Source organism: Balaenoptera borealis (assembly GCF_965194805.1).
Source record: "Balaenoptera borealis genome assembly, chromosome: 8".
Classification (NCBI taxonomy): Eukaryota; Metazoa; Chordata; class Mammalia; order Artiodactyla; family Balaenopteridae; genus Balaenoptera; species Balaenoptera borealis.
This window is the reverse complement of record NC_138865.1, coordinates 100,065,916-100,090,355: the sequence shown is the minus strand read 5'-3', so window position 1 is coordinate 100,090,355 and position 24,440 is coordinate 100,065,916. Positions and strand designations below refer to the sequence as shown.

The window sequence follows — 24,440 nt, the reverse complement described above, 5'->3', positions numbered from 1 at the left end:
GTGGTGTAGTGTTTATGAAACATTTTTTAAGGGAGAATATCCCTCTGGTCAAAATTGGAAAAGTAAAATAAGAATCTGGTACTTCAGAGGTCATTCAAAGCCTCCCCTGATGGCAGCCTCTCCTTGAAAACTTCAGCTCTACCACTCAGATCATCACACTCCATGGTGGTATCGCCCTGCCACTGAGTACTCTGGAGTACTGAGTACTTCGGAGTACTCAGGAGAAAACTGTTTCAGTTAAAGACACATAGGAGAAACAGTAGGGATCATTCTTTGGATGCATACATGCCTAAGGTAGAACATGAAGTAGATTGGAGAAAGAGACAACGCTGTCCCTTGACTTAGAAGAGAATTCCTTCCATAGGTCCCTGAGAAGTCACTTTGTCTCTTTTCAACCAAACAAAACTAATGCAGCAAGTATCATTGTTCAGGGCCAGAGGGGGGAGGGGAGACTACATAGAATTATGCTGCTGAAAATGATGTTTTTACCTCTGTGAGGAACTAATTAAAAGAAATGATCTCAAACAGAAGGAACATTTCTAGTTAAATATAAGGAAATCTTTCTGAGCCAATATGATTGATTTATCTTTGTTTTATAATTGTATATTCATTCTCATATCTGGAGACAGCTAAGGAACCATCTTAGCTAGAGGGCAGAAGCTGGGTAAGACAAATCTCAATTTCAGATATATTAAAATGCATAATAAAGAAACAAAATATTAGCCAATGCTTGTTGTAAGAAACCAATGACTGTGAGATTCACTCCAAATATGGTAAAATATTTAAAAATGAACATTTAGAAAATGAAATTTTCTATGAAAGATGACATACAGATTTCTCTGGCCCTCATTTATCCTGCCATGAGGCCTATCCTAAAGCCCACTGTCACAGAGGTACCTGAGACAGGGGTTAACATTTCCAGAGGGAGAGCCTCCACAGTTGTGAGATTGACAGCTCTTTTCTGCATTCCAGGTGACTATGGAATTTGGGAAACCAGAGATTTCCCTGCCAATGGCAAATCAGTATAGCTATATAGTTCTCACCCAGAAGTGCTTCACTTTTCTATGTGAACTTACTGTTATGTTACTTTATGAGTCAATAACACCTAACCAAGTGTAGAAAATAGTCACTGAGAAATCAGAACCCATATGGAATTTTAGTTTGGATCCTCCAAGCCACTACAGAATCATAAATTCCAGGTTTCTGCCCATAATCAAGAAAGAAGAGTCAAACGAGAAGAGAATTCACCAGTAGCTGCCACTCTCTGAACCTTTTCACTTCCCACTCCATCTAAGTGGCTCCCTTACTTCCTCAACTTACTGTCTTTATGGGTTAATTCCCTCCCTAAGGAAATGGCAGCTTCCGTGTTCTGTTTATCATGATCCCACCCTGAACGTTCTTCAGCCAATAGGCAAGAGTTGTGTATATCTAATCAACATAGGGATAGATTGCCTTTGACAAAACTCTTCCCATCCCTGAGTTTGTTCTAGAGCAGAATGGAGCAACAGAACTACAAAAATAATATGTAAAACCAATGAACAGAAAGGTTGATGTCACTTGATTAAAATAGTATAATATTTAGAAGAAGTCATTTTTTCCAAAGCATAAATACAAGCATTAATTCCTCCTCATTATAAAGGTCTCTTTATAAAAGTTCAGAAAGTATAAAGCTATATAAAGTATATGATGGAAGGTTACCAACCCCCACATGTAATTCTATATGCAGAGATGATGACTATTAACAATTTGGCATTTATACTCCAGTGTATAATATATAACATACTGTTCTTTAACTTACTTTTTCACTTATGAACACATTAATATTTCTAATGGGTTAATATTTCTAAAGAAATAGGATAGTGCCTTGTACATGTTAAGCACTATGTAAGTATTAATTAAATTACTACTAATAAAAACAGCAAATAATTATATCGTGCTTACTGTGTGCCAGTATTAATTCATGTAATCATTGCAAAAACCTAAGAGGTAGGTCCTATTTTTACCCCTGTTTTAGAGATGAGGAAAATGAGATTCAGAGACAGGAAACAGACCCAAGTCACATATATGGTGGAAAGTCTTAGAAATTAATACATATAGATCAATCTCATCCTTTTTAATGGTCACACGGAATTTCATCACATATTATGTCAGTCTCCTATTGATGCAAATTTAAATTATTAAAAAAAATTTACTATTATAAACAACTTTGTGATAATCTTGAGTATATACTTCTGTAAATAATTCCCTTAGATAAATTTTTAGAAGTTAAATTATTGAGACAAATCTATGCACATTTTAAAGTTTGATGGTTATTAAAAACAAAAAACCAAAAACATATCCACTAGGCTACACCAAATTATAAGAATAATTGTAAGTGCTGGTTTCCCACACCCTGTCTATTGTTGTTATTCTAATTGATGTTCTTTGTAAGTAATCTGTCTTTTCTTTAATAATTAACATCACCTTTTTGTGTTTGGTTCATTATGTATTTGGTTCATTATACTGTGTCTGGGTGTGCAAGTATTTCTATATCTGCTCTTTATTTTTACTGTTGGGACTTGGTGTACATCTCATACTTGAAGATTTAAGTTTTCATCAATTTTGGCAAGTTCTCAGGCATCATGCTTTTGAGTATAGCTTCTTTTACATTTCTCTATTCTCTCTTTCTATAATTTACATCCTTAATTATTTCTTTTTTTATCCTTAATTATTTCTTAAATTCAATTTCATCTTTCCCATCTCTCTGCACTGAATTCTTAATTCTGAAGAGCTGACTTCTAATGTGTGAATTATCTCTTTATCTCTAATATACCATTATTCAACAACTGAATTTTAATTTTAACCATTATATTTTTCATTTGTTAAAATTATATTTAATTCTTTATCGGAACTGCCTTTCTTCTTCCTAATGTATTTTACTTTTTTGTTGTTCCTCCTTTTGTGTCTTTAGTTTAAACATATTTATTTTAGAGTATCTATTATATTGTGTTGTTAATCGAATTTCCTGGGGTTTAAATCACTTTGTATATTGTGTCAGCTAATTCTCACTCAAGGCAGGTTGTTTCCTGTGGATGCAATAATTTTGTATTGTGAACTCATCCTCAGTGTGGCTTTACCTATGAAAACCCTATGTAACCTGTGTAAGGTGTTTCTTTTTTCAGCTTTTTTGTTGTTAAATTTTTGACCAGGGACTAATTTAAAAATTTTTTCTTTTAAAGTATGGTTTATTTACAATATTGTATTAGTTTCAGGTGTACAGCAAAGTGATTCAGTTTTTTTTCAGATTATATTTCATTACAGGTTATTACAAGATATTGAATATAATTCCCTGTGCTATACAGTGAATCCTTGTTGCTTATCTATTTTATGTATTTTTTTGTATCTGTTAATCCCATATTCCTAATTTGTCCCTCCCTCTCTCCCTCTCCTTTTTGGTAACCATAAGTTCGTTTTCTGTGTCTGTGAATCTGTTTCTGTTGTGTATGTAGACTGATTTGTATTATTTTTTAGATTCCACATGTCTTTCCACATATTTGTCTTTTTCTGAATGATTTACTTCACTAAGTACAATATCATCTAGGCCCATGCATGTTGCTGCAAATGACAATATTTCACTTTTTTTATAGCCAGGTAATGTTCCGTTTTATATATACCACATCTTCTTAAGCCAGTCATTTGTTTATGGGCACTTGGGTTGTTTCCATGTCTTGGCTATTGTAAATAGTGCTGCATTGGGGTGCATGTGTCTTTTTGAATTAGAGTTTTCATTTTTTCTGGATATATGCCCAGGAATGGGATTGCTAGATCATATGGTAGCTCTATTTTTAGTTTTTTTTTTTTTTTAATTAATTAATGTATTTATTTATTTACTTTTGGCTGTGTTGGGTCTTCATTTCTGTGTGAGGGCTTTCTCTAGTTGCGGCGAGCGGGGGCCACCCTTCATCGCGGTGCGCGGGCCTCTCACTATCGTGGCCTCTCTTGTTGCGGAGCACAGGCTCCAGACGCGCAGGCTCAGTAGTTGTGGCTCACGGGCCCAGTTGCTCCGCGGCATGTGGGATCCTCCCAGACCAGGGCTCGAACCCGTGTCCCCTGCACTAGCAGGCAGATTCTCAACCACTGCGCCACCAGGGAAGCCCTATTTTTAGTTTTTTAAGGAACCTTCATACTGTCTTCCATAGTGGCTGTATCAATTTACATTCCCACCAACAGTGTAGGTGGGTTCCCTTTTCTCCACACCCTCTCTAATTTATTATTTGTAGACTTTCTGATAATAGACATTCTGACCAGTATGAAGTGATACCTCATTTTGGTTTTGATTTGCATTTCTCTATTAATTAGCAATATTGAGCATCTTTTCATGCGCCTGTTGGCCATCTCTATGTCTTTTTTGGAAGACCTGGGACTAAATTTTATGTTAATTTCTCCAACTGGGGGTTCCCAGACTGGCTGTGCTGGTAGCATGAATTCAAAACCAAATCTAATTGAGATACAGTCCTGAGTGTTGGCTATTCATTCATAAGAACACTTGTTTTTTCTTCTTATGAAGAGAAAGACAAGCCTCTGTGTTGTCTTTCTATGCCAACGGGTAGAATTTTTCTGGCCTATCTTTTCACTTCAGTGGTTCTCAGCTTTATACAGGGTATCAGCGCTAACTTCCACTTCACAGGGACCCAAGACCTTGACTTTTTCCCTTTAAGAGTCTTAAAACCAATCTTCTACATTATAGAAATGGGCACTTGTCTCATTACGTGGAGGACAATTCCCAACCAGCTCATGATCTTACTACTCTGCTTTTCCAATTTCTATTCATTCCTGACTTCTGAATATTTACATTTTTTTCCTTATGAGTTATACAACTAACCCGGCATTTCTGGCTGTTTGTAGTAGGAAGATTTTCATATTGTCTTGTTGGCCGTGTTGCTGGAGTTCTAAGTGTTTAATCCCAGGTTTGTGTATTTAGTACATAAAGATTCCATGAGTCATCATTTCAAGCATTCTCTTACAATATTCACAAATCCTTTGCCCTCTTTTCTTTCCTGGCAAAACTCCAATGCTTATATCTTGCCTTTGGATTTGGCTTTCTACTTATTCCAACTTATACCTGTACTGCTGAGCAACCCTGTGGGAAAACCTGCAATGAAGCAAATTGATGCCACTCTGTATTCATAGTACTCTTCTCTGCTAAAATCTGAATGTTACCCAGCAAGCCTAGTTTCCCTGTGAGTCATCTCCCCCATTCCCCACAGCTATTTTAAAACCTTTCCACTCTCTTCACCCCTCTGCCCCCCTTTACAGACATATTTTCAGAAGATAACCTTACTTCCTACTTCCTGGAGGAAATAGAGCCCATCAGAACAGAGCTTTCTCAAATTCCATCTGCCCAACTTATGAACTCATTTATACTGGCATACACCTCTTTTCTCCTTCTTCCTATTACAAGGAAGGAAGTTTCTTCTTCCTGTCTAAGTAATCATATAATTGACCACTGAAGCTGGGATATTTTTGAAAGTAAAAGAAGGACTCTATTAATAATTATTCCAGGACAACAGGTGTAAACCAGAACTGTCCTGGGCAAACTGGGACATGCGGTCACCCCCTATATAAAGTTTATTGCTGAATACATCTCTTTTGCCTTCCCAAGCACCACAGTCCCTTGAATATTCCACCTTTCTCCTGTATATTCAAATTTTCCTTCTCTCTGGGTTCCTTCTCATTAATATTTTAACACTGTCCATGTTTTTTCTTAAACATTTCAATCTTTTAAAAAGAGAAATCGTGCAAAACCACACTTCCTATGTGCCAAAGATGCCTCCAACTACTGCTAACTTTTTTGACTCATCCCTTTTCTCTGCCAAATTTATCGGAAAAAATTGTCCACATACACTGTCTCTCTTTCTTTCAGTTCCTGTTCTCCTTCATTCACAGAATTCTGGCTTCTTCCCCATCCCCATTCTGACACTACTCTTGACAATGTCACACATGATTCTCTCGTTTTTTAATAGAACAGACAGTATTCAGTGTTACCCCATTTCTTAAGTGCCTCTATCTGTGCAGCCTTGAGTGAATTAGTTATCTTCTGTGTTCCTCCGTTTCCTAAAATGGTACAATTATAGGCCCTTCCTCAGTGACTGTTAGTGAAAATTAAAATAAAATAATACATGTAAAGCATTTAGGATTTTAAAATGTTAGCCATCCCATTGCTCATCCTTTTCGAAAAACATCCATGTTTGGTCATGGTTGAGTTAGATGGTTCCATCAGTAATTTTGCATGCCACTGTTTGAATCTTTTAAGGCAAGGCGGCAGGGTAGAATATCTTTACATTGCCATTCCAGAGACCCGGCGGCCTGAGGATGGCAATCTAGAAAGAGAGTTATCTTTACTTCTGTGTCCAAGGGTGTTTCTTTCATGTTTGTTATGGCTGCTAAGATTTAGCAAACACACTGTACTAAATCCATAACCTGGCATGCTTAACCTCATTAGAGGCTCACAATGGCAGACAAACCGTATCTTTCCCTGACATACCTATTTGCCCTCAGTGTAGCCCCACATCAAATAGCACTTACAGGGCTTTTATTCTGATTTGCTCAAACTAATCTGCAGAGTTACCGATATAATACATAGCAAATGCTCATCTGTCCTAACTGACCATGGCCAGCTTCATCTTTAGCCCTCACCATTGCCAAGACAGCAGGCATTTGAAGGCACATTGGGATTCTTCCACTGACTTCTTAGTTGCTTTTTCACCTGCTCTGAGTTGTTGGTTGAATTGGCCCTTCCTTTAAAATAGGTCATGTTTGCATTATGTCCTGTGGACATTCCTCAACTATTTCTTTAGGTGGAAGCCAATTTTTCAGAGCTTCAATAACCAAAGCAGATATGCTGAAAATTTTATGTTCTAATAGCAATAATTATAGTTGATACCATTTACTAAATGCATATTATATACCAGCAGCTGTGCTAAGCATGTCACATATTTTCGTGTATATTGACTAATAAGGATTAGAATGGAGTAGGAATAGACATGCGTGCTAAAATGAGCATCTTACCTACTGGTAGAGTAACTTTAAATGATATTATGAGCTCTCAGTACTAGCAAGTTTAATAAAATCTCTAGCATATATTAATTATTAACACAATGAACATGATCGTTTCAGTGTTTGGAAGAAAGGAGAGTGTTCAGTTTTACTGATAGGCATGATACAAAACTAAATGGCAAGGCAAGACCAAACTGTGTAATTGAACTCCAACTAATGAGATCTGTGATAATTTTCTCTAGGCCAAAGCTAAAGTAAATGGTTTCAATATCTTTGAAGACAGTAACCTAAACAATCAGTATTTGATGTTATAATTCAGTGGGCTCGTATTTCATACCTTGAAGAGGAAAATATTTATGATATTGTACACAAATGGATAACATTGGTTCTGTATCCCTCCACATATAGTTCAAGGAAACACTGGATCTAGGCAGACATTCATTGTGTCTGAAAGTGGGACTGAGTGTGTTTGTATGTTTAGTTAATTTTCACTCAATAAGTTACATCAGGTGGTTGTTGCATTCTGAGCTTTAAATAGCATTGATAATTTAAAAAATATTAAATTCTAGCAGCTGTACTAAAAATATATTCTTTTCACATCTGACAACCACTATTCCCTCCAACCTTATTCCTTTCCATGAACAGTTAATTGAAATGAGATCATTAAAGCTGTGAGAAGAAGGTCTAGCTAGGAAATAAAGATAATCTTAAAGGAGCTAATAGAAAACTGTATGATTGAGAAGGAAGAAATGTAGGAAAGGGTCGATTTTGGCCTAAGAGAAGGGTGACATCAAAGTAAGCTATGGGGAAACTGTGAAGTCTTCCCCAGCTGAACTATAATTTGTGCCAGTGTGTGATAATCACTTTATCAATCAGATAACAGAAAAGCAGAAAAGGAAATGATAATTCTTATAGTCAACATTTGCTGAGTTTTACAAAGGGTCAGACACTCTGCTAAATACTACCAGTAACTTATCTCATTGAATACTCACAACAAACCCCACTTTGCAGATAAGAAAACTGAGAGCCAGAGAGGTTAATTCTAAGGCCTGTAACAGGAGGAGCTGGGAAGAGTTTTGCACTCAGTTTACTCACCTCGTATAGGCATGCTGGTAGTTTCTATTTTTAAGCAAAATATGTTATAATTTTAGGTCAAGAAGGAGCTGAGGACCAAATGGATAGAATCCCTAGCTCAATCTGGATTCTGATTTCTCAGTGAAGATATTTCACAACCAGTTGTTGGATTAATTGCCTTTAAAGGAACACTTTAAAAAACGGAAAATATTTTGACAATGTAACTCATAGAAGTAGGACCATTTGGGGTTATACATTTTGAGCCAGTATTATATTGTTCTCAACCCTTTGTGGCAATACAATTGGAAAGAGGTTACTTTTTTTCTTTTCTTTTTGATACATTTTTAAGACACGTCTTTTATGCTGAAAAAAGATAAAATGAATATCTTCAAATTTATAAACAAGGGAGAATTGTCCAATCCAAGAAGACGTTCTAAAATGGTATCCTATTGTTTTAGTATTATAGCGACTTTAGTCGGTTTTGGTTAATTGATGGGCTATAGATGGCATATGACCTGTTATACAAAGGAACTTTTTTTTTCTCTTCTCAATTTTTTGAGTGTTGACCTCATGGTCTAATATCTGGAATAAATGAGGGAAATGAACTACCTACTGCCTCTCTGTTTTGCAGGCTGAAATACAGCCTTCACAGTAGAGCGTGAGGCCCTCTGCTAGCACTGTAATGGGAAGGAATGCAGCTCCTTACCCTCAACTTCCAGCTTCGCCAACTTGGAATATGCCGTCCCGAGGCTGTTTTTTGCCACACATCGATAATTTCCGGCATCTTCCTTTTGCACATTATGAATCCTTAAACTCCCGGATTCAAGAACCGCAGTGCGGGAGTTTTCCTGCCAGGGATAGGGACATGAATTTAAAATGGCCATGGGTCTGTCAAGGACACATTTGCTATATTTCATCTAGTCATCACTATCAATCTTATCAAAAATATTATTTTAACATTTATTTGGCATTTATTATGGGTAACATACAATAATAAATGAGATAGTATAAGATTACCAAAATTAATTTTAATAACAATGCCATAAGATATAGTTATTTTTATTTTCTTTCATTATATGAGGACCCCAAGGCTTATCGGATGTCCTACATCAACAAGCCTTATTTTAGGAGTTTATTTGATATGTAAAAAAGTCACATCCAGGTCTGTTTGATTAAAGGCATTGCTTTTAACAGCCATGCTTACTGCCTATATGGTATCCTTAGGGGAATATATGTCCTTTGAAAAGTTGGAAAATTCTACAGATAATACAAAAACTGGTCTTTATCGCTAAAATGTTACATCTATCTTCTCTCTGGGGACTCTAAATTCAGTAGTATATATAGAGCCACCCCTGCTTTTATTGTAGAAAATATTTATAACAAAAGGAAAGCCAGAGAATTATATAGATTACCATAAAAAAATGAAAATTATTTGTTTTATTTTAAATAAAACAAAGCTAATTGATATTATGTTTTATTTCAATTAATTGACATATATCAACACCTATGTATTCCCCATGGAATACTCTGAGTACAGTAATATGAAAAACATAATGTCTTTGACCTTACTGAGTTCACAGTTAGTAGCTTATACAAGGATGGAAAGAGACGATGGTGATGCAGTATAGTAATTTATCAATAAATGTAGGTATAAGATACAAAGCAGTACAAAATAAGCATGTGAATAATGCATTTCAAGTTTGACTATGTGATTAAGGTTGTTGTCAAGGTGGTTTGTTCACCAGTCTTGAGTCTTGATGCTCTAACTTCACTCCAGAATGTTCTCATTCCTTTTCTTCCAAACCTTATTTCTCTCTCTCCTCCCAGAAACTATTTGTCAGGTCTAAAGCTTGGAGCTTAGTTCCATTTTTTAAATCTCTTGAGTCTCAAAGATTCAATGTTGAAAAATAAATGATTCAAATACCAACCAACAAAAAGACTATAGCTTTGCTCTGCTTTGCCTCCTTTATCATCCTTAACGCTACTGGTTCCTATCTCTTTTTTCCCCTACTCAGCCCCAACTGGAATGCCTTACAATTTGCATATATGGGAACAGAAATATTAAAGTTTGGTTAAATGTTGTACGTGGAAAAAAGTTTATCCTAAGTTTATAAGTGTGCGACTGAGTTTGCAAAGGATTGTTGTATTTGAAAATGTGTTGTATATACATGTTTTAACATAACAATCACTTACCCTGAGAGCACTGTCCCCCTTGATCCACGACACTGATGGTTTGGGATTGCCCATTGTAGTACATGGTAGAACTGCCTTTAATCCTTCTATTATTTTTACGTTTATGGGAGGGCGAGTTATTTTAGGTTCTAAAGGGAAATGAAGGTTAAAAATTAAAAAGCAATATGGCTTTATTAAACTTAGAGTTTCTCAGTTTATGTTTAATTATAAATATACATTAAAAATATTCTTAGGCTTATTATAATACAGAATTCGCCAAATGCTAAGACATGTTTTTAGTGGCTATCAAACAGAAATCATTTTTGAAAATTTAGGTTATCTCTGTTTTATCTTATTTGAAAAATCAGTTCATAAAACATATTAGGAGTTTAAAATTATCATAGTATTCTTCACTTTAAAAATAGTTAATAAAAAGTTGATTAAAATAAACTGATACCATAACAATTCAACATTACATAATTCATAGCAACAGACATGAAAACATATGAAAGTAAAGTTTTGATACAAGTTTTATTTGTATAATTCTGAGTTATGACCTACTTTCCCTTTGGTTTCCATCTTAATTTGACTATTAAGTTTGATGATTAAAAATTAGATACATTTATCCTCTAGAAAATAAATCAAATGTTACTATATTTGTAATCAGAGAAATTCTGTAATACAATTCAGAGTAACTCTACTCTGCAAAGCCAACTTGTGTATACTGTTCTGTGAAACACTCCTAAATTAATTTTTTCAGAAGAAATAGTTTATGTCAGTTAATTTTTATTCTCCAATATTGAGCTTTCAGAGGAAGACATTATTAAATCTAATGCATAGAAGTATTGACAAGTTCAGGATGCCAATTATTTTACTATTTGAAACGTTCATAAAATAATGAAAACTACATTTATTTCCTAAGGAATCTTATGTTACAGATACAAAACAGAAGACTGTCTTTGCAGGAGAGACTACTGAGAAATAGATGCATTTTATTTCTTTCAGGTCATGTGCCATAATCAATTTGTTACTTCGACATAGAAGAGCAGGAAATAAGGATTTTTGCCCTTCTACTTCAATTGTGTGTGTGTGTGTGTGTGTGTGTGTGTGTGTGTGTGTTGGAGGGACATGGTTTGGTGGTGGTTATAAGTGATATTTGCAAAGACTGCATGGTCTATTGATTTTTAATCTAGCCATTTATTGCCATTTAGAGGTGATATGATCCTGCAGTGTGGCAAAGATACACGACAGGCTTTAAACATGTTATAGGAAAATATCAACGTTGTCACTTTGCGATCTAAAGCATACAATGCTCATTCTCATCAATGACAGTGAATACCTACATTTAGATAATGACTAGGCACCTCAGTTGTGAGTTGAGTTGTCATACAGCTATTGGCAAAAGCTTAGCTTAGGAGTTGATACACCTGTGATATAGTCAAAGAGAGTATTATTCGTTCCTTCCATTGGGCCCCCTGAACTGATCCCTATGGCAAACCTGAGTTTGTCACAGATAATGTCTTAGGCAGAAAACCTTTGCTTAAAGCAAATAACTCCTGTCTTCTCAGTGAAATAGATGTCTTTGTCATCTGTTGGTGAGAGGTCAGGAGAACCTTTGCGGGCAATTGAATATAAAGAAAACTAGGAATGAACTGAGTATTGACATGGAGTCATGGATTCCCCACCCTAAGGGAGCATGATTCAGGTGGAGCCATAGCACTGACTAATCAGAACTGGTCATCTTCTTGAAGTGGGATGCTGGAAGTGTCCTGCTATGCCAAGACTGAACCCTTAGTTGTTGGACCATAAGGAATCTGGGGGAGGGAACTCCCGAAGGAGATCTGAGGGTAGTTGGAGTAGCGATGGGGGTGGGGACCTTGAGGGTCTCATGAAACAGCTCTTTAGCAAGCAGTGTGGAAGCATTCCAAAATTTTAACAGTTGGGATGGCCACACCAGTGTATACCCACCTGAATGGGTGAGCTTTCCTAAGGAGAGAGTGGAGAAAAGAAGAGGAGAGAAGAAAAAAAGAAGATTTAGGATAGAACCAAAATCAAGAACATTTAGTGCCAGAAAAGTATGAGCAGTATTCAAAGGAAAAGTAGTACCACAAAGTAGTGAAGTACTTAAATGTACTCTGTCTTTGGAATCACACCTTCATTCTTCAGCAAAAGAGAACATCCCAACTTCCTTACTTGGTGTTCTTACTGCCCCACATGCTGAAAGAAAGCCTGCCTGTGGGTACATCCCAACCTATTTACCCTCAGAACCCCCAGATCAGCTTTCCCACGATGTCCCACTAGCCCCACTACATACCTATTATAATTAATCTCGGACAGCATTTATAGGTGTGATCAAACATAAAAGATTAACAGACATGTGAGAATAACCATGAACATGAAGAAAGAGAATCAAAATAAAATCAAAACTTAGCCTGAAGAAAACAGAAATAAAGCAGGTGAAAGAAGAAAATGCTTTTAAAAAAATGCATTAATAGTATCCTTAGATGAGTGAATATTGCATCATACACATACAGTTGGCTATGAAAAAAAGGAGCAGTCAGGGAAAAAATAGTACCTAGAAATTAAAAATACGGGTTTTTAAGATCAAAGTACAGAATATAAGGTCAGAATAGCAGAATGGTCATACTGAAGACCAAGTTCATGATATAGAAGGAAAAGCCAAATAAATCTCCTAGAAAGTAGAATATCAAGACAGATATGCAGGAAATATGAGGAGAAAAAATTGGAGTGCAAAATAAAGACTTTCAGCCACACAAACATTCAGAAAATACATCTCACGTGCTCACACTGAAAAGAATAAGCAAACAACTTCCTCCAGCAAAACAATAACAGTAAAACAGAAAGATAAAAGATGTAAGAAATAGTGATAAAATCAACAACAAAAACTCATAATAAACATTCCGGGTGGAACTGGATTCCACCGTGCTTTGTATGGTGCCAATATGCATGTTTCTGTGATTTTTCCCATCAGTAGTGTGACGTCAGAGAGGAGAAAATAAAGGTTACTTCATTACAAGGTTGAGAGTTTGCAAGCGGTAGGTGCTATAGCACAGGGGGTCATGAGATTTGAGGATGCTGGTAAGGGCTGCGTGATGATGCCACGCTAGGTAGGAGAGAGAACTAAGTGAAGAGAGAATTGAATGAAGTGCTCATTGGGGGTCGATGGAACAGAGACCCCCCCCAATGGAGTTAAGGGCAGGAGAACATGACCATGATGGTGACGGTATGGAGTGGGAGGAAGGGTGTGAGAGAGCTAGACTCTGTTCTTAGCTGAGAAAGAGACAGATGGAGTTTATGCCTTCTGTTTGGAGGCAAATCATGAGTGTGGGAAACTACTTTCCTCATCGGACAGAGCTGGAAATAGAAATGTCCATGTTCAGGATGTGACCTACTGGGGTTTAAGATTTGAAATACAGTCCATTTCCTGGGGGTGACAAGGTCATAGATTGGGTAGACTGATACAGAGTTAAGGCAAACATCACTGGACTTGTGAAGGTCAAGGAGCTATAGGATGAAGTGAACAGTGGCTCTGAATCATGGCTGTTGAAATCCCTTAGGATAATGGCAGGAGTAGGAATGGATAGAAATTTAATAAATCTGGAATCAAAATCTTTGAGAAATATGGGAGAGGACCTAGAAGTGAGTAGCTGACTTGATGAATAGAGTTAGAGAGAATGTCAAAATGGCAAAAGCCCTCATGAGAGGAAAGATTTTGCACAGGAATACAAAATATGGCTTAAAAGCCACAATGAAACATCAGTACATGCTAGCCTTGTTGACATGAAGTGGGGAAGAAATAGCCTCCCTTTCAGCAGAAAAGTCACTCAAGTTTGAAAAGTCGCTCAAGAAAATCAAGTTTGAAACAAGGCAAAAGGGTAGAAGAAGTGTCTGCAAAGAGGTTTTAGATTAAAAGGGTGTTTGGTTGTAAGGAAACTGTTTTGAAGGTATGGGGTAAAGATTCTAAAGGGAAGTTCCTGGTGAAAGATGTTAGGGTGGCGCAAATAAAGAGACATATAAAGGCATGAAAGTGGGAGACGGTAGAGAACAATGAGGCTTGCCTGTAGGATGGTGGTTGATGGCAGGAATAAGAGGTGTGGAACTGTCTCAAGGTTGTGATTTGAGCTTGAACTTATCTGGCTGCCTGAACATACAGGTATGCGGGAGGCTCTATTTACTGCCTGCTTCAAAATGTACCAAGTCAGCTTTGAAATCAATGGATGATTCTCTTTCCTACTCACTCATCTTCACTTGCAGAGCTCCACAACTCTCGGCAGCTCCTCCCACGCCATTGTTGGCTATGCAGCAGTAAATGCCGTCATCGCTATCTTCCACGCTCAGGATGGTGAGGAGCTGACCGTTCTCCCGAATACTGTACCGGGTGTCAAAGAGCCTGTGGGTTGCAGAGGATTATGGCAGGTTAGGGCCCCATCTGTGATTTTTTTGGCTATGATTAAATGATCAAACAGATGACTTACCAATGGAGGAAGTAGACTAAAGGTAAGAGGAAATTCGATTGAGTTCTGAATAATAGAATAAGCTTATTTGGGAATTGAAAGCTAACATTATATTCTAATCTTTCCTAGGCTCCAATAATCAAAGCAGTGCTGAGTCCTTCAAAAATAACTTCAAAAGGTGATGTCTATTGATGAGCCCAAACATAAAATTTATTTAGGAAAGTATATCATTACCCAAGATATGAGTTCTGTCCCATATTTACTGGGAAGTAGCAGCTAGATAATGAAAGCACACACACACACACACACATAAGTGTGACTAGCAGAAAGGGATAAACAGATACTCACTACTGTATATAAAACAGATAAACAGCAAGGACCTGCTGTATAGCACAGGGAAATATATTCAATATCTTATAATAACCTATAAGGGAAAAGAATCAGAAAAAGAGCGTGTGTGTGTATGTGTGTGTGTGTGTGCGTATGTATATATATGAACCGAATCTCTTTGGTGTACACCTGAAACTAATACATTGTAAATCAACTATACCTCAGTTTTAAAAAATGCGAAAAAAGAGAAAGAGTTAAATATTTATAGAAGTAACTACCACTTAACTATTTGTTCATTCATTAATCAAATGTTTGTTGAGAGCCTAACAAGTGCCAGGCACAGTTCTAGTTCCTCGGGATGCATAAGGAAGCAAAAAAGGTTCAAACTGTAAAAATACAGGTTTTACATCTATTATCTCACTAAATGACATGCAACGTGAATGTTGAGAAGGGAATTAGGACAAAAGAAAGAAATCTGAGAGGAAGCGTCAACCTAAAAGTGAGTTTTATGACCAAATATTCTTTATGCTAAATCTGTATATGAGGCAGAGTAAGGCATCCCACCCCCAGCAAAGATTCATGTCTGAATCCCCAGAACCTGTGATGAATATGTTACCTTACATGGCAAAAGGGATTTTGCAGATGTCAAGGATCTTAAAATAGAGTATCCTGGATTATCCAGAGGGACCCAGTGTAATCATTAGGGTCCTTAAAAGATGGAAGAGGAAAGCAGGAGGATCAGAGGATGAGATGTGACGGTGGAGGCCGAGTATGGGGTGACACAGCTGCTGGCTTTCAAAATGCAGGAAGGGGCCAAGGAGCACAGGCAGCTCCGAGGAGCTAGGGAAGGCAAGAAATCAGACTTTCCTCTGGAGCCTCCAGAAAGCATGCAGCCCCGCCAACACCTGGATTTTCGCCCAAAGAGCCCTATTTCAGACTTCTGAACTCTGAAACTGAGAGATAATAAATTTGTGTTGTTTCAAGCCACGAAGTGCGCAATAAGTTTGTGTTGTTTCAAGCCACGAAGTGTGCGGTAATTTGTTACAGTAGAAATGGAAAAAACTAACACGACGTGAAAACAAAAACTGTAAAGGGAATGGATTTTTGATTTTTCTAATTCAATGGGTGGCTCCCATCACACACTGATCTTAAAGAGGAAAAAAGGGATGTAGTAATTTTTGGTCTAATGTGACTAAGGATAATATAATCATTGGGTAGTTCATTAAATCACAAAATAACTGAGGATAGCCATGATATTCACTCTCATGTAATTTTTGCTTTGTTTTTGTTTTTTGCTATGTATAAGGTTTCATGGAAAATATGAATATTGGAATATCTTACAGATGTGCTTGTGGACCAAGAGTCCAGCCACTCTGTGAAATATAAACTTCCAAGATTTATAATCTGTTGTATCACTGCTGCTTAATTCAAGTACATAAATTGCTTTTGGATTGTGAGGGACACAAGTATTTATAACTTTCAAAATATAAATTGTTCTTCTTTTTTATTGAAGTATACTTGATTTACAATATTATATTAGTTTCAGGTGTACATAGCATAGTGATTCAGTATTTTTACAGATTATACTCCCTTAAAAGTTATTACAAGATAATGGCTATGATTCCCTGTGCTATACAATATATTCTTGTTGCTCATCTATTTTCTACATAGTAGTATGTATCTCTTAATCCCATAAGCCTAATTTGCCCCTCCCCCATCCCTCTCCCCTTTGGTAACCACTAGTTTGTTTTCTATGTGAATCTGTTTCTGTTTTGCATATACATTCGTTTGTATTAATTTTTAGATTCCATATGTAGGTGGTATCATACAGTATTTGTTGTTCCCCATCTGACTTATTTCACTAAGCATAATATTCTCTAAGTCCATACATGCTGCTGCAAATGGCAGAATTTCATTCTTTTTTATGGCTAAGATTCCATTCTAAATATATACCACATCTTCTTTACCCATTCATCTGTTATGGACACATGGGTTGCTTCCATATCTTGGCTATTGTAAATAGTACTGCTATGAATTTGGGATGCATATATCTTTTCAAATTAGTGTTGTCATTTTTTCTGGATATATACCCCAGAGTGGAATTGCTGGATCATATAATACTTCTATTTTTAGCTTTTTGAGGAGCCTCCGTACTGTTTTACATAGAGGCCACACCACTTACATTCCCACCAGTAGTGTACAAGGGTTTCATTTTCTGCACATCCTCTCCAATATTTGTTATTTGTAGACTTTTTGATGATAGCCGACTGGTGTAAGGTGATATCTTATTGTTGTTTTCCTCTAATAATTAGTGATGTTGAGCATCTTTTTATGTGCCTGTTGGTCATCTGTATGTCTTCTTTGGAAGGATGTCTATTCAGGCCTTTTACCCATTTTTTGATTGGGTTGTTTGTGTTTTTTTGATACTGAGTTGTATGAGCTGTTTATATATTTTGGATATTAACCCCTTACTGGTCATATCATTCGCAAATATTTTCTCCCATTCTGTAAGTTGTCTTTTTGTTTCGTTGGTGTTTTCCCTTGCTGTGCAAAAGCTTTCAAGTTTAATTAGGTCCTATTTGTTTATTTTTGCTTTTATTTCTTTTGCCTTAGGAGACAGATTCAAAAACATATTGCTATGATTTATGTCAAAGAGAAATTTTTCAGAACTGTTTTAGATTTATAGAAAAATTGGAAAGGTAGTATAGAGAATTCACACATACCCCCTACATCCAGTTTCCCACATCTTAGATAAGTATGGTACATTTGTTACAGGTAATGAATCACCACTGATACATTATTAACTAAAGTCATAGTTTATTCAGATTTGTTTTGGTTTTACCTAATGTCTTTTTCTGTTGCATAATCTCTTCCAGGATACTACATTTAATTTATTTGTCTCATTTCCTTAGGCTCCTTCTAGCTTTGACATTTTCTATGACTTTCCTTGCTTTTGATGACTTGGCAGTTTTGAAGAGTACTGGTCAAATATTTTGTAGGATGCTCCTCTATTGGAATTTGTCATATGCTTTTATCATGATTAAATTGGGTTTATAGCTTTTGGGAGGAAGATCACAAAGGTAGAGTGCCATTTCATCACATCATAACAAGGGTACTACTATCAATATAATTTCTCACTATTGATACTGACCTTTATCACCTAGCTGAGGTAGTGCTTGTCAAGTATCTCCTGTGTGAAGTTATTCATTATTCCTCAAGAAGCACTCAGTTGTATTTTCAAAACATAATTTCCTCCTATTTCACATATCCTTTGACTAACAACTATCTGAACCTGTTGCTCCATTTATTTCTTATTTATTTATAACATATTTTTGCCATACAATAAAGGGAAGATTTAAATTTATTAAAAGTAATTTTATTCATAGTATTATAAGCCAAGTTAGAATATTTATGGTTTCCTGAACCAGACTTATAATGTTGATTTTCTTTGCATGATTTGAAAAAAACTCATTGGTTGTCCATTTCTTCATCTACTTATAATACTGGGAGATAAACACATGAGAGGATTATAGGGCAATATTTTTCAAAGCTATTTGACAATGTAGGCAACAAACTTCCTTCTTGGACAAGTTAAAAGATGATGATGGGGCTTTCCTGATGGCGCAGTGGTTGAGAATCTGCCTGCCAATGCAGGGGACACGGGTTCGAGCCCTGGTCTGGGAAGATCCCACATGCCGCGGAGCAACTGGGCCCGTGAGCCACAACTACTGAGCCTGCGCGTCTGGAGCCTGTGCTCCGCAACAAGAGAGGCTGTGATAGCGAGAGGCCCGCGCACCGCGATGAAGAGTGGCCCCCACTTGCCGCAACTAGAGAAAGCCTTCGCACAGAAACGAAGACCCAACATAGCCATAAATAAATAAATGAATAAATAAATAAAAATTAAAAAAAAAAAAAAAAAAGATGATGATGGGGAGAGTAGTCTTTGAATATTGACTTTTGAATACTGAATGCTATCTAACAACTATTATAATTTCAAAGTAGAGAAGAATATAAATAATATCTCAGTATATAAGCAACAATAATATATTACATCATGTTGTAATGTAATATAAAACTATTTATAACTTCTACTGTAATAGTGTCACAGGTACTTTATTACCACTGTTATTCATGATGTATATTAAATGAGGTTTTCCTGTATTGTTTAGGAATAGTCAATTTTATTATAGAAGACAAAGACATAAGATGGATAAAACTCATAAAAAGTGTTACGCCTATAAATTGTAAAGCTAATAACTTATGCGATATTGGTAAAATGACTTGTAAGTAGAGATAAAAAGTAAGCTACTGACTTATGAAATATAGGCAGAATTGATAAATTGTGTTGAATATAGGTAGTAAATAAAATTGCAACCTACTAAAGATAGATGGAATAAATTAAAAATATGATAGAACAAAGAAGAGCATTATTTATGGCAGGAAGAGATGGAAAGACAAGTTCATAATTCTGCCACCTCTAGACTGACAAGTTTGTCACCTTGAAAACAACCACCCACTGGTGATATGCAGTATGGCCCCATTATGGTCCCATGAGCTGTATCCAGAAAACACAGTTAAAATCCATGGCTGTTGAGCAGGCTAATTGGCAAGCTCCGGCCAGGTATATTTATCCCTGCATCCCTCCAACAGGGCAAATATATATCATTGGCTTCAGGAACCCTCCACCTGTGGGCCCTTGCTCAACCTCAACTCTGTTTCTTGTAAGAACACCACAGTGGGGACATCTGAGGCACAGGCAAGAGTGACTAGACATATAAACATTAAGTAAACCAAGATTCCTAAGTATATTAACTTGCCCTATTTCTTTCCCCTTGTTTCTATCTATGTATTTTATTTTTTTTAACATCTTTATTGGAGTATAATTGCTTTCCAATGTTTTCTTAGTTTCTGCTGTATAACAAAGTGAATCAGCTATATGTATACATATATCCCCATATCCCCTCCCTCTTGCATCTCCGTCCCACCCTCCCTATCCCACCCCTCTAGGTGGACACAAAGCAGCGAGCTGATCTCCCCGTGTGATACAGTTGCTTCCCACTAGCTACCTATTTTACATTTGGTGGTGTATATATGTCAATGCTACTCTCTCACTTCGTCCCAGCTTACCCTCCCCCCTCCCCGTGTCCTCAAGTCCATTCTCTACATCTGTGTCTTTATTCCTGTCCTTTCCCTAGGTTCATCAGAACCATTTTTCTTTTCTTTTTTTTTTTAGATTCCATATATATGTGTTAGCACATGGTATTTGTTTTTCTCTTTCTGACTTACTTCACTCTGTATGACAGACACTAGGTCCATCCACCTCAGTACAAATAACTCAATTTCATTTCTTTTTATGGCTGAGTAATATTCCATTGTATATATGTGCCACATCTTCTTTATCCATTCATCTGTCCATGGACACTTAGGTTGCTTCCATGTCCTAGCTATTATAAATAGTGCTGCAATGAACATTGGTACATGACTCTTTTTGAATTATGGTTTTCTCAGGGTATATGCCCAGAAGTGGTATTGCTGGGTCATATGGTAGTTCTATTTTTAGTTTTTTAAGGAACCTCCATACTGTTCTCCATAGTGTCTGTATCAATTTACATTCCCACCAACAGTGCAAGAAGGTTCCCTTTTCTCCACACCCTCTCCAGCATTTATTGTTTGTAGATTTTTTGATGATGGCCATTCTGGTGTGAGGTGATACCTCATTGTAGTTTTGATTTGCATTTCTCTAATGATTAGTGATGTTGAGCATCCTTTCATGTGTTTGTTGGCAAGCTGTGTATCTTCTTTGGAGAAATGTCTATTTAGGTCTTCTGCCCATTTTTGGATTGGGTTGTTTGTTTTATTGATACTGAACTGCATGAGCTGCTTGTATATTTTGGAGATTAATCCTTTGTTAGTTGCTTCATTTGCAAATATTTTCTACCATTCTGAAGGTTGTCTTTTCATCTTGTTTATGGTTTCCTTTGCTGTGCAAAATCTTTCAAGTTTCATTAGGTTCCATTTGTTTATTTTTGTTTTTATTTCCATTTCTCTAGGAGGTGGGTAAAAATGTTCTTGCTGTGATTTATGTCAAAAAGTGTTCTTCCTATGTTTTCCTCTAAGAGTTTTACAGTGTCTGGACTTACATTTAGGTCTTCAATCCATTTTGAGTTTATTTTTGTGCATGGTGTTAGGGAGTGTTCTAATTTCATTCTTTTACATGTAGCTGTCCAGTTTCCCCAGCACCACTTATTGAAGAGGCTGTCTTTTCTCCACTGTATATTCTTGCCTCCTTTATCAAAGATAAGGTGACCATATGTGCGTGGGTTTATCTCTGGGCTTTCTATCCTGTTCCATTGATCTATATTTCTCTTTTTGTGCCAGTACCATACTGTCTTGATTACTGTAGCTCTGTAGTATAGTCTGAAGTCAGGGAGCCTGATTCCTCCAGCTCCATTTTTCTTTGTCAAGATTGCTTTGGCTATTCGGGGTCTTTTGTGTTTCCATACAAATTGTGAAATTTTTTGTTCTAGTTCTGTGAAAAATGCCATTGGTAGTTTGACAGAGATTGCATTGGATCTGTAGATTGCTTTGGGTAGCATAGTCATTTTCACAATGCTGATTCCTCCAATCCAAGAACATGGTATATCTCTCCATCTGTTTGTATCATCTTTAATTTCTTTCATCGGTGTTTTATAGTTTTCTGCATACAGGTCTTTTGTCTCCTTAGGTAGGTTTATTCCTAGGTATTTTATTCTTTTTGCTGCAATGGTAAATGGGAGTGTTTCTTTAATTTCTCTTTCATAATTTTCATCATTAGTGTATAGGAAAGCAAGAGATTTCTGTGCATTAATTTTGTATACTGCTACTTTACCAAATTCATTGATTAGCTCTAGCAGTTTTCTGGTAGCATCTTTAGGATTCTCTATGTATAGTATCATGTCATCTGTAAACAGTGACAGCTCTACTTCTTTTCCGATGTGGATTCCTTTTATTTCTTTTTCTTCTGATTGCTGTGGCTAAAACTTCCAAAACTATGTTGAATAATAGTGGTGAGAGTGGGCAACCTTGTCTTGTTCCTGATCTTAGAGGAAATGGTTTCAGTTTTTCACCACTGAGAATGATGTTGGCTGTGGGCTTGTCATATATGGCCTTTATTAGGTTGAGGTAAGTTCCCTCTATGCCTACGTTCTGGAGAGTTTTTTGTCATAAATAGGTGTTGAGTTTTGTCAAAAGCTTCTTCTGCATCTATTGAGATGATCATATGGTTTTTATCCTTCAGTTTGTTAATATGGTGTATCACATTGATTGATTTGTGTATATTGAAGAATCCTTGCATTCCTGGGATAAACCCCACTTGATCATGTGTATGATCCTTTTAATGTGCTGTTGGATTCTGTTTGCTAGTATTTTGTTGAGGATTTTTGCATCTATGTTCATCAGTGATATTGGCCTGTAGTTTTCTTTTTTTGTGACAGCTTTGTCTGGTTTTGGTAATAGGGTGATGGTGGCCTTGTAGAATGAGTTTGGGAGTGTTCCTCCCTCTGCTATATTTTGGAAGAGTTTGAGAAGGATAGGTGTTAGCTCTTCTCTAAATGTTTGATAGAATTCGCCTCTGAAGCCATCTGGTCCTGGGCTTTTGTGTGTTGGAAGATTTTTAATCACAGTTTCAATTTCAGTGCTTGTGATTGGTCTGTTTATATTTTCTATTTCTTCCTAGTTCAGTATTGGAAGGTTGTGCTTTGCTAAGAATTTGTCCATTTCTTCTAGGTTTTCCATTTTATTGGCATATAGTTGCTTGTAGTAATCTCTCATGATCCTTTGTATTTCTGCAGTGTCAGTTGTTACTTCTCCTTTTTCATTTCTAATTCTGTTGATTTGAGTCTTCTCCCTTTTTTTTCTTGATGAATCTGGCTAGTGATTTATCAGTTTTGTTTATCTTCTCAAAGAACCAGCTTTTAGTTTTATTGATCTTTGCTATTGGTTCTTTCATTTCTTTTTCATTTGTTTCTGATCTCATCTTTATGATTTCTTTCCTTCTGCTAACTTAGGGGTTTTTTTGTTCTTCTTTCTCTAATTGCTTTAGGTGTAAGGTGAGGTTGTTTATTTGAGATGTTTCTAGTTTCTTGAGGGAGGATTTTATTGCTATAAACTTCCCTCTTAGCACTGCTTTTGCTGCAGCCCATAGGTTTTGGATCGTCGTGTTTTCATTGTCATTTGTTTCTAGGTATTTCTTTATTTCCTCTTTGATTTCTTCAGTGATCTCTTGGTTATTTAGTAGTGTATTGTTTAGCCTCCATGTGTTTGTATTTTTTACAGTTTTTTTCCTGTGAATGATATCTAGTCTCACAGCATTGTCTTCGGAAAAGATACTTGATATGATTTCAATTTTCTTAAATTTACCAAGGCTTGATTTGTGACCCAAGATATGGTCTATCCTGGAGAATGTTCCATGAACACGTGAGAAGAAAGTGTATTCTGTTGTTTTTGGATGGAATGTCCTATAAAAATCAATTAAGTCCATCTTATTTAATGTGTCATTTAATGCTTGTGTTTCCTTATTCATTTTCATTTTGGATGATCTGTCCATTGGTGAAAGTGGGGTGTTAAAGTCCCCTACGATGATTGTGTTACTGTTGATTTCCCCTTTTATGGCTGTTAGCATTTGCCTTATGTATTGAGGTGCTCCTATGTTGGGTGCATAAATATTTGCAATTGTTATATCTTCTTCTTGGATTGATGCCTTGATCGTTCTGTAGTGTCCTTCTTTGTCTCTTGTAAAAGTCTTTATTTTAAAGTCTATTTTTTGTTTTTTTAAAGCAAGTTTTAGGTAGAAAGTTCTGTCTTTTTTTTTTTTTTTAAACTTTGGGTTTGTTTATTTATTTATTTATTTATTTATTTATTTATTTATGGCTGTGTTGGGTCTTCGTTTCTGTGCAAGGGCTTTCTCCAGTTGCGGCAAGCGGGGGCCACTCTTCATCGCAGTGCACGGGCCTCTCACCGTCGCGGCCTCTCCCGTTGCGGAGCACAGGCTCCAGACGCGCAGGCTCAGCAGTTGTGGCTCACGGGCCCAGCTGCTCCGCGGCATGCGGGATCCTCCCAGACCAGGGCTCGAACCCGTGTCCCCTGCACTGGCAGGCAGATTCCCAACCACTGCGCCACCAGGGAAGCCCTTAAAGTCTATATTGTGTGATATGAGAATTGCTACTCCAGCTTTCTTTTGATTGGCATTTGCATGGAATATCTTTTTCCATCCCCTCACTTTCAGCCTGTATGTGCCCCTAGGTCTGAAGTGGGTCTCTTGTAGACAGCATATAACAGGTCTTGTTTTTGTATCCATTCAACCAGTCTTTGTCTTTT

The 24,440-nt window shown here is 36.7% G+C and overlaps 1 protein-coding gene across 3 annotated transcripts in view; it reads right to left on the bottom strand.

Annotated features, from left to right (window-relative positions):
• MUSK (muscle associated receptor tyrosine kinase) overlaps positions 1 to 24,440 on the bottom strand; it is a 101,273-nt gene that overhangs the window by 59,997 nt on the left and 16,836 nt on the right. For all 3 annotated transcript variants that reach the window (XM_082404264.1, XM_082404265.1, XM_082404266.1), the window contains exons 3-5: positions 14,541 to 14,692; positions 10,303 to 10,430; positions 8,816 to 8,957 (exon numbers count right to left, since the gene is read on the bottom strand). In XM_082404264.1, coding sequence (XP_082260390.1) covers positions 8,816 to 8,957; positions 10,303 to 10,430; positions 14,541 to 14,692 — 422 coding nt within the window. The remainder of the gene's footprint in view (positions 1 to 8,815; positions 8,958 to 10,302; positions 10,431 to 14,540; positions 14,693 to 24,440) is intronic.